Below are 14,112 nucleotides of genomic sequence, written 5' to 3' on the forward strand. Positions count from 1 at the left end.
TCTGTAAGAATATTTTCCTGAGAAATCTTTTTCCCCTCAGATTCCTTTTCCCCTTCTCCTTGTTCGCTTAGTTGAATAAAGAATGTAATACAAAGCATGCTATCATCATTTCCCTCACACCAACAGGTTTTGTTTAATGCTTATCTGGATACTTCTTTCCTTACAAAAGTTTACTGTATACCGTATGTTGCTTAAAAATAGTATCTGTCATTTAAGGCTGCACTCCGCCATCATTTCAATATCCAGCTCCAAGGGAATAAAAGAGCAACAACTAGCCAAAGTTACAAATACTCTATTCTCTTGTTAGGAGATACAAGAGGACAATTCTGGTTTTAATTTATCCTATTTCAATGAAGTGCAATACTCAAAGTGAAGAAAAAAGTAGCAATGCAGCCTGTAAACATGAGCTACGATTCACTTCTAACACTGGCAAGCAGAGGAACAAGGAACTCAACTTCTGAAGTTATTTTTCCACTAATAAAGCAAAGCGAGAGACTTCTTTTAGCATAAGCTTTACGTTACTTGCATCAGGCTTTATTTGCAAAGAATCTAAGAGGAAATAACCGTTTATAACCCAGAGTAAATCAAAGCAAAATGGCATTTTGGTAAACACTAGAGCCTATCAATCACAAGGAGGCACGGGATCAGGTTGCTGAGGAATTTCAGAGCTGCTACAGCAGTTCCAGCAAAGAAGAGCCAAGGGTCTCCAGGAAAAGCCACCCCAGAGGTATAGATGCTGCTGCTGGCTGTGGGCATGTGGAACAGCATCCACAGCCTGGCACCGGGACTCCCAGCTGCCCAGCAACATCCACGAGCAGCCAGAGTATTGCTAGAAACACATCCAGGAAGGGGAGAACAAAAGGGAAGCAAAACCAAAGACCAAGTTGTGCTAGGAAGCCTCAGTGTAAGAGACATGCATTCAGCTGCCCGTTTCTTCTGAGCAGGGTTGCTGGAAGCCAGGTGTCCGCATCAGCCTGGCTTTCAGACCGATGAAAACTGAACTCATGTTTATGATTGAGACGATAGGTCTGTTCGAATTTTTCCCTAATAGCATGGTTTGGCACTGAAAAGAGAAAGGCAAAGAGATCATGAGATGATAAATGCTACTATCATGCCTACTGCATGCTAAAGAATTTTCAAGTTTTTGTTAGGGATGGTGGGAGGACTGCGATACTTTAAGTCTGTGTACATAGCTGAAGCATTAAACCTCTTCTGCATATTACAGAGAGGATAATGGATGTGCAAGGGGGGAAAAAAAGCGAGAGGTGAAGTAGAGCTGAAACTTTACCATTGCTTCTGCTTGTAAGTAGACGCAGGAGGAACCCGACCAGCATAGTATTTGGTAGCCTGCATAATTACAACAGATGTCTACGTTGCATAAGGTGTCCTGTGCATGAGGTATACAGGCAGAGTCTACCATTTATAAATAAAAAGAAAACAGCTTTTTAATATCAATTTGCTTATGAAGGAGGAGGAAACAATAATCTGGTGTTTAATATTTATAGCTATACTTACAGCGACATTCATTGCACCCCTGAAGAAAATTCAGATCTACTACCTTAAGCAAAGCGGGCTTCAAAAAACTGGATGTCAGACTATACAAATAAAGTATTAGTTTAGGCATGGTAGACTTTATTTTGGCACTTTAACAAATGCTTTATTTTACAGCAGTGGCACAGCATTTGCCAGAAATTTTCTTTTCTTGGCACAGTTAATTCAAGCAGTTATTTTACTAATTGAATTTCACTAAATATTGCACAATAAGATATACCTGTTAAATTCTTACCCTGTTTTTACTTGTTGAACTCGTATGGCTTTGAAAAACTTGCCAGTAAGTATAAGTAATTTAAAAAGCAATATATTAAATATTTTAGCACAGGATAGCGTTCGTTTGTTCCTAAATGACCACTGAACTTGGGACAGCAACAAATACAAGTTACGCAACTCTTATCTGAAGAGCTACCAGATCTTATTTACAACACATTGCCATTTCTGAGAAGCAGTTCAGCTTGACATCCTGAACACCTATATTTTGGAATTCTCAAAAATAAAAACGGAGGAGGTTAACAGAGCAGAAGACGAAGCCATTTGTCTGTTACAAAGCATAATATAAAGAGGCAGACTATCGTCTTCTCCACGTGCCCCTCTATCCAACACCTATCTGCGGTCTAAGCAACAGAACCTTTTCTCTTCTACTTGGAATATTTCTTTCTTCTCTTATGAAGACATTCCACTTGTCTCAACTCTTCTGCTGGAGTCCGAGCAGAATAAACCAAAATTCTCCAAAAGGCCGGGGAAAAAACAAACTGGAACAGCAAATCAAAAACCGATATACACAATAAATGAAAGCGGGTACTTCTTTGAATTTTACAGTACTGAAAACAACATTTGCAGGAAGAACAGGTCTGTGTCAATACTGCCATTAAATATCATGCAAAGGTTGAATGACTCATAACTCATACACCCAATGCAAGACTTAAACATTCCCACTTTTCTCAGTAATAATCTGGTCCGAGGATCAGCCTGGTCAACAGCCTTTTTTTTTTGGTCTGGATTTTTAAGATCTCCTTAGATGCACTCTGTGACATTAAAACATAAGCAAGCAGACATAAAATGAAAAGCGTACAAAAGTATATCACAATAGAATTCTCAGTATTAGGCCACATGATTTATTCAGTAGTGTTTATGTTCCCAAATTACAATTATGTCTATCCATGTAAGACTACAAAAGTTACCATTAGAATTGTCTGTGCTTATAAAATACCAACATTTTCTTTTACTGTTATATACTCATTAACACCAGTCTGCGACGAGTTACATGTAATCATAGGCACTTCAAAGGCTTTAAAAGACGTTTACAACTTAAATGAATTTTTAAAGAACAGAAATTTAAACCCCTACTTGTACCTTCAAATTGCAAATAATTAACAAATACAGTGGCCATAGAAATCTGCAGCAACTTCTCAAAATACTGTTAGAGTCTTTGGGTTTGCTTAGGTTTGTCAGTAGCTTACCCCAAATCTGCCTTACAGGAGATTTGTTTAGTAAGAATACGACTATACAGTTTGTAGTAATAATCCAATTTTACACATTAATTTGCTGTTACAAATCTCACTGAAGCTACAGGTACGCTGAGAAACAATGCAAAGTGTAAAATTGATATTCTGACACTTAAATTTATACAAAGTGGAGGTTAAAGTTTACATAGCTGAAAAATTACATTTACACTAAAAGTTACTGTTATCTGAATTATCTGAAGACAAATTGCACCATGACAACTACAAAAAGGCATTTTTTGGAAACAGATAAATTAATGAAATAAAAACTAACTTGTAAGATCAATCTGAGACATGCTGACAAAAATTAAACAACTTTCATTGAACCATAGGATAAAACAATCATTTTCATTATTTTATATTTATGCATAAAGTTTTAAAAATGATTCAGTGAACATCAATGGTTTTATAAAATAATGCTTTGCCACTGTTATTCACAGAACACTGCAAATGTTAAGTTTTAATTTTACATTTTTAAAGGAATACATGAAAAGTTTTAAATACAATGGGAATTTATCATAAAGGTGCCATAATGGCTCTTTAATGAAAAAAAAAAAAAAAGGTCTTCATTATTCTATGCAAAAGCTTTATTTAAAAAAGTTCAGTGATCTCATAAATAGAGACACTAAATAGGAATTTTATGCATAAAACTCCTTAGTAGGTGCCTTTTGATAGGCAGCACAGGATGGTTTACGTTCACCAAGGTCGTAACTGCCTTCATCCTTCTTTCTCATGCGATATACCAGCAGCAGGATAAGGAAGATTGCAAAAAGAAAACCGATAACTCCGCCAGCAATAACAGCTGTAATCAAAGAAACAGAGATTCACAATATGCCGGAAAAACAAGTTTAGCACCATATTTCTTTTTCATCTCACACAATGAGTTTGCCTTTACTTTCAAATTACAGAAAAAGGCCTCCATTATGCAACTGTCTTGATTATTAGCATCCTGAAATATACTCTCAGAAAGCCTGTTTGTGTTTATGAAGCAATCATTTAAAACGGCATTCCACCTACAACCGAGTGATCCAACAACCCACAGTTCTAAAAGTTATTAAAAGGTTTCCAAAACCTCAATTAAGAAAGCATTTATAATAATATTTCTTTCAAACTCATTTTTCAACAGTGAACATTTTCAGCCTTAAAAGACCTATTCTGTTACACTAGCTAAGAAATGGCTTTTCCCTTTTCTCCATTGGTTTTCACTCTGACTCTAGACTGAAATGAATTTCCTATTGATGATAAATAGGAGAGAACATTTCATGGAGCTGTAGGAGCAGAGGCATTACGTTCATCATGCACTTGCGACTGTGTAGAAAGTATCAACTCCAACGAGACTTTAAAAGCAAACCCCCATGCTTCCACTGATGCAGATACTAAGGCTATTTCACATTTTAGTGCTCAGAGGAAGATGTGGTCCAAAACTGTGTGCCCTTCATGGCTCCCAACACCCCCCTCCGAGGACACAGGGGAAAAGTATACCCGTAAATACTGTTCTGATGTCAAAAACCCTCACATGTAGAAAAGCCACGTGAAAACACTGGTGGCCAGCCTGTGCCTCCCTGGGTTATGCATGGCAACAGACCCTCTGTATCCTACAGACAGCGCTCAGCCATTCCTCTCCATCCACCCACCCCTGCTGTAAGCTCCTCCCAGGCAGTGTCCACCCGCACGAGACAGACCAGACAGTGATGTGCTCTTGGGATTGTGGGTGAGAAATACATTTCTGCACTTCAAGCATCAATCCAAATCGCAACTCCCTTTCTGAGCTGTGTAAGCTCCACATATTCAGCAGGGAGTATTCAACTTGTGGGTGTCAAATCAATTAGCTGCAGACTTCGCTATTAAATAACTGCAGAAGATGCCCATCTCATTCTCATCAAATCAACCGCTGGCTACCCGCTATGAATGTGTTTAAAAATCTACCAAGAAAACAACAAATGTTGAGTCTGCATTACTTGATATGGATCCCCTCTGTTTTCTGTGGTATTTCTGGCAAGATAGACCTTTGCAAACGATGCCTCACCTGCCAGAACTTCTGTTCTCTGGAAGAGGTTTTCTGAATGCTTCTCGGTGAACACGTCAGTGTCGTCCCCTGGCTCATCACTCTTTTTCTTGGCATCCGCCTCGGGCCTTTCCTCTTTATCGATTTCTTCAGGTGACTGTGGCACAAAAAGGAAAACAGAGCATGGCTTAGAGACAGGGCACACCGCCAGTCGGCACAGTCACTGCCCGTCGGCACAGTCACTGCCCGTCACGGGCAGCCATGAAGCTGTGGCTCCACACGTGTACTCCACAATATCCACAAGCACAACACACGGGAAGCTTTTTGACCGCAGAAAGCTGTGCTAGAAATTGTAACTGGATCTATTTGTCATCATGATGTCGGAATGAAAAACACTATCCACAAGTTTAAAACCCTCAAAAGCGTATTTAGCAAACAGCTGTTAAATATTGCCCGCCTTTAGCACAATAACAGCCTCTGAATGAAGTAATTCTGAAATGAACACATCAGGTATGTTATATTCAGAACAACTTTGAGAGTAACGTTGACAATATTATCCATGGTGGTAGAAGGAAATACTGAAATGCTAAATAGAACCTGGCAAGCATTCAAACTACAGCCAAACCACACAACATTCTCCTTTGAAAAGGGAAGTTTCATCTAGAATTTTTGAATAACTCTTTGAGAGATGTAAAAAAGATACAGCTTGGACTCAAAGGTATCATGAGAAACTGTCTTGTGTATCATGAGATATTCTTTTTTGCGTCTCTCTCTTCTTTCACATGAAATCCAGATGCCCCTACACAGACTTTCTAGTAGGAACGAAACTGTGCAGCTCTGTATTCATTTAACAGGCTGCAGTAGCATTAAGTAAAGTTTGTGGGGGCTGTTTAATCCATATAAATCAAAGTTAACATCAAGCCATCAATGGGATAGAGCGGAACCATTTTAAATGGTGTTGCTCTCCAGCCACACACCTTTGTTTGTGCAGGCACCTTGGTCTGCATTTTCACCGTGGTGGTCTCAGCCCTAGATGCATCACTCGTTGTCAGTAACTTTGGAAGTGTTCTGGATGTTGTTATCACTGCACTTTCCTCATCTTCTTCAGCACCTGGAGACAAAAATGTGACATTTCATTGAAATTCTTCCACGCCAATTACATTTTTTATTATGACATCAAGGTAGGGGTGCTTGCACAGCCCACCCTTGGCAAATGGCCTAGATGACAGTGCCCGCGAAGATAAAGGATGCAAGTGCCAACAGTGTGCCCCAAGCTGTCAGGGGAATATTTGCCCCAAGTGATCCCATGAAAGAGGAAGGGGGGCCATCAGCCAGATTAAGCAGTAACCAGGAAGTTACCACAATATTTTTGAAACAGAAGAAATGAGCCTGAAAAGGAGGATGAAAAAAGCATAAACACTTGTAATGGGGGGAGAAACCCTGGAGTGGAAGAAGCAGCAGCCATCAGGGCTGGTGTGACCCTGTCTGATGTGGCCCCGTGGCACCCCGTGGGTGCCCCCAGCAGCCACCTCCATCTCTCCCACGGCCACCACGGGGGCACCCCTGGAACCCGCACCCCGGGGCTGCAGGGTCACCTCCTGGGGGGGGCAGGACATGGTGGGGCCCTGTATCACACGGGGCTGGGGGCACCCACGTCTCCCACAGCAGGGGGGTGTGGGCAGAGCGTCCTGCACACCCAGATGAGGGGAGCTTGCACACCCCACAGCCTGCTAGAGGGGAGTGTGCGTGTGCACACAAATCTGTGTGTGAGTGTGGCACACGTTGTGATCAGTTACAAAAGGGGGTTGGAAATTTGTAGTTGCATGTTACCGTTTTTTAAGTGGCTTGTATTGTCATTACCTGTTGCATAGCTGATATTAAATCCAAAAGCATAGTTCAATGATTACCAGTTAATTGCATATCATAAATAAATCAATCAACAAACTTCTTTATCCTGACTTGACTTAAACCACATGAACTGAACAGTTTTTTCCCTGTAATACATTGCTTCAACAACAAAATCTCTCTACAGTAAATCAGTTAAACCCTCAAACATAAAAAACCAAGTAGTTTCTATCTACAAAAAGATTGCTATTATTTTATGTTTCAGCTACTAGAAGTTCACATGTTTTTAAACTCTACATAATTCAGAAGCCTTGTTCTTTTGAAATAAAGAGTAAGAGAACAGAAAATTCCCTAAAGATGACCTTAAATTTAATTTCCTCTACATTCAAAGCCCAGCTGGAGTATGAAGGCTCCTTTAGAATAAGATAATGGACATGTCTAATAAATATCCCATAGTGATACTGGAAGAAGACACAGACGAGAGACTAAATTATTGCAAGACTTGAAAGAGGAAAAGGATCAACTTCTTGGACCATTCCTTAGGAATCTCAATGTGTTCTGCTCATTACAGACACTGGTTACCCAAGTAACTATTGGGTAATAAATCCAGCAAATGTGCATAAGAATATTCCTAACAAATAGAAATATATCCTCTTACAACAAAATAGCATGACTCACTCATTCCAAACTGAGTTTTTATCTTATTTTTGTAGAGAAAGAAAACAAGCTGAAAATCCAAGTGCAACAGCAAAGTTTTGAACTCACGATCAAGAATTATATACATTTGGAATTGAAAGGAAGGGCGTTAACAAAATGATAACTAAAATGACTTCTGTACTGTAGAAAAGAAAATGCAGAATCATTAAAAAATTACTACATTAAAGCTACTGGCACAGAATAATACTGGAAAAACCTTCAGAGATACTAAAATTACAGTGCAACCTCCAAAATAAAGACCTCACAACAAGAACCAGGTATTTTCCTGAAATGCTACTCAAAGATCAAAAAAATAACATCCTACTTCAAAACAGAGGTGAGGAAAGGCATCCAACACGAAAAATTTTCTGGCTTTGCCTCAAGAGTTTTCTTTGAGAAATAAGGGTCCAATGGATAGCTCAGCCTGCTTCACCTTCCAAAGTTCCTCCAAATTACACAAGACTTTCACAGTCAAGGAAATTAAAATTGATGATCAGATCAGAGATCCGATAAAACACACTTTGAGAGTACAGAACTTTATTTTCTTTTTTTATGAAATGATAAGTCCCATTTAATCACAACTGCTCCTCCAAATCCTTAAATGCCACCTTCGCTTCAGGCAATAGCTGTGTCTGCCAGATTAAACGGTGAGCGTTACAGATCTGAACCTTTCTGGCTATGGAGATCTCCGGTCTCTCAACAAATGGGTAACTATTGTAACTCCTGAACTATTCACTAGATTTGCACCAAAGATACCCAACTCCTCTTCCGTACAGCCTCAGGGGAGTCCTGACAATCTCCAAAATGCCAGGGCATCTATCCTTTAGGCCTGACTCAGGTACCAGCTCAGACACATCCCCATGGTTCCTGCTTTCTAATTAGCTTTATCTAGACAGGTCTCTGCTTGGCATGGAGTAGGTCTAAATATGGGGAAGGCATTTCCCTTGCTAAATTGACAGTAGTATTCTCAGAATTACCCATAAATGGGACTAAGGAGTCAAAAAACCCTCTCTAATGCTCTCCAGAACATAGCAATGGCATTTTACATGGTATCATGTTCCCTAAAAGGCAAAAAAGAAGACAGAACCACCCCTCTCCCTGAATCCAGATAAGATTTGAAAGAAAACACCTACAACTGTCATGAACATAACTTCCAATTAGGTTGTTAAAAGGAATACTGTGAAATGGTTGGAGTATAAGAGCTTACTTCTTCCTCTTGAAAATATCACTGTCTCTTTAGATGGTTTCCGGATTTGGCCAGCTTGGGTGACAGTGCTGGGTATTAACTGCCTTGAGTCCCTCTACAAACAGACACTGCCCTCTTAGTGAGGGCACCGCAAAAACCCTGCACTAATTAAACCCATAGCCATCTCTGTGGAAAAGAGTTGAGAGCTCTCAGCCATCACACACCATCTTTTATCCACTTCAGCTTCTTCAGGATGCCCAACTGCTGTCTTCATTGTAGTCAAAATAGCTCTAAATTGTGCTGTAGTATTGGAAATATCTAATATAGCCCTCAGTGATGTGTCTATTAGCTGCCCCTTGGATGATGGGAACGCAAATGCTCTTTCACACTCTTGGTGCTTGAGGAAACTTGTCAGGAAACCAAGACTGTGCCAGCTTAAATCATTGTATACTACAAAAAGCCCATGGTAGTTAGCACTCGAAAGCAGGCAGTGATTAACTCTTCCCACCAAACAAATCCAACCATTTCACCCTATCTTTTGGCATCATGTTTGTTTGCTGTTGCACATCGCACTCTGGGAGTACTACCACCACAAGCAAACTTGTCATAAGGTGGGCACACACATACCCATCATCTCTTTCACACCTTTCATCTCTATCATCAATGTGGCACATACCAGAATGACACATTTTTAGCTGGCTTATCTCACATGAAAAAAAATCATGTTTATTCACATGAAAAACTCCCTACACAGTGTTAGGCAACCAGAGATGACACTGTAAACATAATGCTAGTGCCCTACTGGGGAAGTGCAGCTGAAATAAATGGGGACACTGTAAGGATGTTGTGCCTCTGGTAATTCTCAGTTGAGGAGGGGAAAAAAAATAACAAAACTTGAAGAAAATAAACGGAAGAGTCCTAACTATACTGAAATATACTGAAGATTCTGTCCAGCACAACAAAAACCCACTTTTGAGTAGGTTTTATGCTAAAGGACCTGGAGAACCAGGCAGTCAGTGTCATGAAGCATGCTTGGGGCTGGTGTAGCAGGTGGACAAAAGACTGTTGCTCCAGTCTGAAAGGCCCATATGAGTAGGATCTTAGGAAGTATAAAAATGAATACTTGCTGTTTTGCCTGCACCACGGGAGGGGAAGCACACCAGGAGAGGGTGTGTTGCCCCACCTAGAGTGCCTGCCAAGCACACTGCCACCGGGGCCAGGAGCACCCAGCATCAGCCATGGCCCTGGTGCCAACTCCTGTTAAGCACTTGGGAGAGCGGCTGTGCCTGCCCCACCGAGGCACCCATGGCCCCCGGCCCAGCCACCATCCGGCACCCAGCCCCACATCACACTGCCACCAGACTCTAAACTGCCTTCTGGCCTTGGAGAGTAACTTTGGCTTCCCATTAGGTCAAGAGCCAAAGCAGATCTGCTCTTGTGTTTCTTGGAGGAGCTCCAGCTCCACCACCCTAACTTTCCTCCAGGAACAGTCCCCAGCCACAGTGTCAGTCTAAACCTAGTTCATCCTGAGTTAACCTTCTCAACTCAGCTGCTATTGACTGAGAAATATTAGGTTAGGGGAAGAGAAGAAGGAGAAGGAAAATCTGCATCAGATTGTGATATATATTGCATATACTTGTCTACAAGGAGTAACTTAAGACAAGACACAAGAATCAGCCAGTTTTCTAAAGAATGTGTAGATAATTCTAATGGAGATGGTGGCTTTCTTTCACATAAGAGTAGTTCAGCTGCTTAGCAGCCACCTCCAGGTAGCTGCAAGACCATGGCTCAGTTAAGATCTTTTATGCCAGAAAAAAAAAAGCGACAGTAGCTATTAAAGCATTTCAAGTTGTATATAGGCAGGAAAACTTCTTTTATTACTCTTTTATTATTATGTGATATACAAACACCTACACTAAAAAGAGTGATGACAGACTGAGGCATCTCCTCAGAGGTGGAGACTGCAAGAAGGAAACAATGGACTAATGAATTCACTGCAGACTTTCTGATGTTGATACAGGACAATCGGGAAGCATGCATGGCCCCTTCAGAAACTGCTGACCAAAGGATTCAGACTGAACACTTGGGCAGACAAACATCAGTAGCTGAATAAATATGAAGACTAAAGAGGCTATGAAAGGAAAGAAAAGAAAAAAAAACCCAAACAACAGTTCACCAGCACCTTTTTTCTCCTTAGAAAAAGCCCTCAGCCAGTTTCTAGTTTGAAATGTGTCATGCTTACAGTGACATTTGTCCATGTTAATGCTGCTTGCAGACCTGCAAGGGCATTAATGGTGGTGCTGACAATTCCTGTTTATCTCCATAGGCCTGGTGGCAGCTAACAATTTTCGTACCAAGGAAAGGAGTCAGCATGTTGTCATCCTGGATCTGTTTGCTTGGAGTGGAATTACATAGTAAGAAAACCACTCTTGAGTGGGAAGGCTCTTCCTGCTAGGAACACTACATCACTGAGTATCAAGTAGAGAGAGACTTATTCAACATAATGTGAGGAAAATTGATCATTAGTACATCTGCAGGACACTTTCTACTTCGTAAAGTGGAAATAGCAGTAAGTATAAGATGAGCAGGGCAAAGAGGATACTAATTTGCTTCCCTCTTTTTTTAACATGAATAAAACTGTGCTCACAGATTGCTTAGAAGATTATTTGAACTTAGACTTCTTCCTTTGTTCAAAAGAACTAGATTTTGGTATTGTCACATGAGGTCTCTGGAGGAGCATCCAGCTAGTTTCAGTCTACAATGAGATTTTTCCTGCTTTCTTGTAGGAAAGAAAGACATTGCCAGAGGTAGCATGAGTGTAATGTGTTACGTACTTCATCTTCCATCCATGGCCAATGACCAATGGGCCTGGATTTGCCTGGCAGCACAATCAGACCTCTGCAGACTTTATTTTAACATATCTTTGAACCTCCAAAAGAAAGGAAAAACAAAAAATCTCAGCTGTGGCTTACAAGGAAACAAAGACAAGGTGCTACAAGAAGGGCTCACCCTTTAAAAATTCATGAGTATATATAAACATCAAAAGACAGATTACCAAAAAAGTGCAATAACAAAAAGTAACACATTTGGAAAATAAATGGGATTTCCACAACAGCTCACAACAATACGGAAATTTCTCTTCCAGAACTACCATAAAATCCTGCACTTAACTTTTAATGGCTGGAGCCTCCCAACTAGTCTAGAAGACACTCCACAAAGAGACTTTCTAAGAGAAATGATTAATGAGGTTTCACTGGCAGTTTTTTGAAAAATGATGAGCTAGCTACATGCCTCTAATGAGTGTTAAGCCTGAGAACTCAGTATGTTATGTTTATGAATTTCTTTATTCACTATATGGATGTAATTACCTCAAAGAAAACTGTCACGTTTTTGGCAGTATCTAGACTTCCAAATTTAAAAGAACAACAACAAAAAAAGAAGTGAATAACATGTTTACATCAACTGAATGCATATAAGAGAAAACAAGTTTGCTGCTGCTATATTTTCTTACGGACTACTAAATTAGCATTATGCTATGGGAAAACTAAGCCTTCTCTAATCCTTATTTCTAAACTCCAGAGAGATCTAGACAGAAACCAGAGGGACAGAAGAGAGAAAATACCACAGTGAAATGATGCAACTAAGGAGTAAGAGAAACGAGCAGAAAGTTACTATCTAAAACTCAGCCCGCAGGGATGCTCAGTGCTCTGTAAATAGAAAGCCTAGCACTCATGGTACTCACTGAAAGTATCATCTCCAGCTTATGAAGGAAAACTGCACAGCTTTTCCTCGAATAATTGCATTACTTTTTACACTTTTTAAAATCAAATTATGACATGTTGCCTCACCTGAACCTGACCCAGAAGAATAATCATCATCATCAATTGGATAGACGCCTGATGCTTCTTCAACAGAGCTGTTGTCAAGGTATAAATCTTTATCAGAGGTCAAATCTGCTCTCTGGAAAACAGATAAGAGGGAATGGTTAAAAAGATAACAGTTCTCCAGCACAGCAGTGTCTTAATCTTCACTCTTATTTCTGAAGTTCATGATGGCACACTGAACAGTTTATACTTTCAGTTTATGCAATGCATTCATCTAAGATGTTAAAGAAATTTGTAAAATCATAGCATAAAAAAAAAATCCAAGGCTGCATAATGAAAACTAAGAAACCATTCAATCTTTAGGAAGCAAGCCCCCTTCAAGTCACACTTCATCTCATTAAATGCATGAATGAATAAATAGGATTTGCAATATACTCTGCAGAGTTTCTGTAACAAGAAAGAAGCAAATCCCAGGACTGAAGCCCTCTGTCAAGATCTCAAATATACAAATCTATAGGCTGTCACGTGAAGTCTGTCATTTGATCTCAAATGGGTAGCAACAAGAGCACATATCAAAAACCATCTCAGATCTACATCAAGCCAAACGTCATGAAACTCTTTACAAGTTAGAACGAACACCTGGGACTACAGAATACAAATGTTTCCAAGACAGTACTGTTGATTAAGGATTGTGACATTTCCAGCTGGATCAGACAGGACACCTCCAAAATTCTGTCAGGCAAGATGCTCCAATTCCTCAATGAACACATCTCTCCTAAACTTTAGCTGTAGTTTCAACAGGCTAAAAAGTTGGCTTCTTGGGACTTTCACCACATTTTTATGTTTGCAAGTATTTCCCCACTAAGGAGAGATTCCGCTAAAATGAACCGATAATAGAGCAAGGTATCAGTCATCATTTTAGATTGACAATCCAGGCTTTGAAAGACTAGAAATTGTCTTCCTCCACAGTAGCTTGCGCTTTCTCAACAGAGCATGAACTTCCTTACAAGAGCCATGGGTCTGTGATGACTGAGAAGGTACCTGCCGTTATTACTAATATTACTTTTACCCACATATTTGTGAACGCCCATTTGCCACGACTTGTTGAAAAACATATGACAGTTGCAAATGTGAATTTTAAGTCAAAAAGCAATACTATGTCAAAATGAGTCTTTGTCTATCTCATATAATCACCCAAACCTGCTGCTCTGAGTCCCAATGGTTTCCACTTTACTTTTTACTGTATGGCATCAATTACCCATTTTATTCTACACAACATTCACTGTAGCTTTCCTAAAGGGATACCAAACTGCGAAAGGGGTAACTGCTGTATGCAAAAATCCACATCTGACTTTGTGAGGTAGATTTTTTCCCAGAGGTCTAAAAAAATATTGTTGAAGACAGTTGTGACTTTTTTTTTTTTTTTTCAGGATGCTTTTGGCAATGGATTCCTGTTCCAACCTTGTGAACTTCTTCACAGCAGAAAACTACTCTTCAGTT

General features: G+C 40.0%; 1 protein-coding gene across 1 annotated transcript in view; it reads right to left on the minus strand.

Moving 5' to 3' along the window:
- Nucleotides 1-1,604: 1,604 nt before the first annotated feature.
- SDC2 (syndecan 2) overlaps nt 1,605-14,112 on the minus strand; it is a 63,179-nt gene continuing 50,671 nt past the window's right edge. Inside the window, exons 2-5 of the mRNA XM_075743664.1 lie at nt 12,637-12,748; nt 6,039-6,172; nt 5,083-5,218; nt 1,605-3,858 (exon numbers count right to left, since the gene is read on the minus strand). Of these exons, the coding sequence (XP_075599779.1) occupies nt 3,695-3,858; nt 5,083-5,218; nt 6,039-6,172; nt 12,637-12,748 (546 nt within the window). The 3' untranslated portion in view covers nt 1,605-3,694. The remainder of the gene's footprint in view (nt 3,859-5,082; nt 5,219-6,038; nt 6,173-12,636; nt 12,749-14,112) is intronic.

This window comes from Balearica regulorum, chromosome 2 (genome assembly GCF_011004875.1).
Source record: "Balearica regulorum gibbericeps isolate bBalReg1 chromosome 2, bBalReg1.pri, whole genome shotgun sequence".
Classification (NCBI taxonomy): Eukaryota; Metazoa; Chordata; class Aves; order Gruiformes; family Gruidae; genus Balearica; species Balearica regulorum.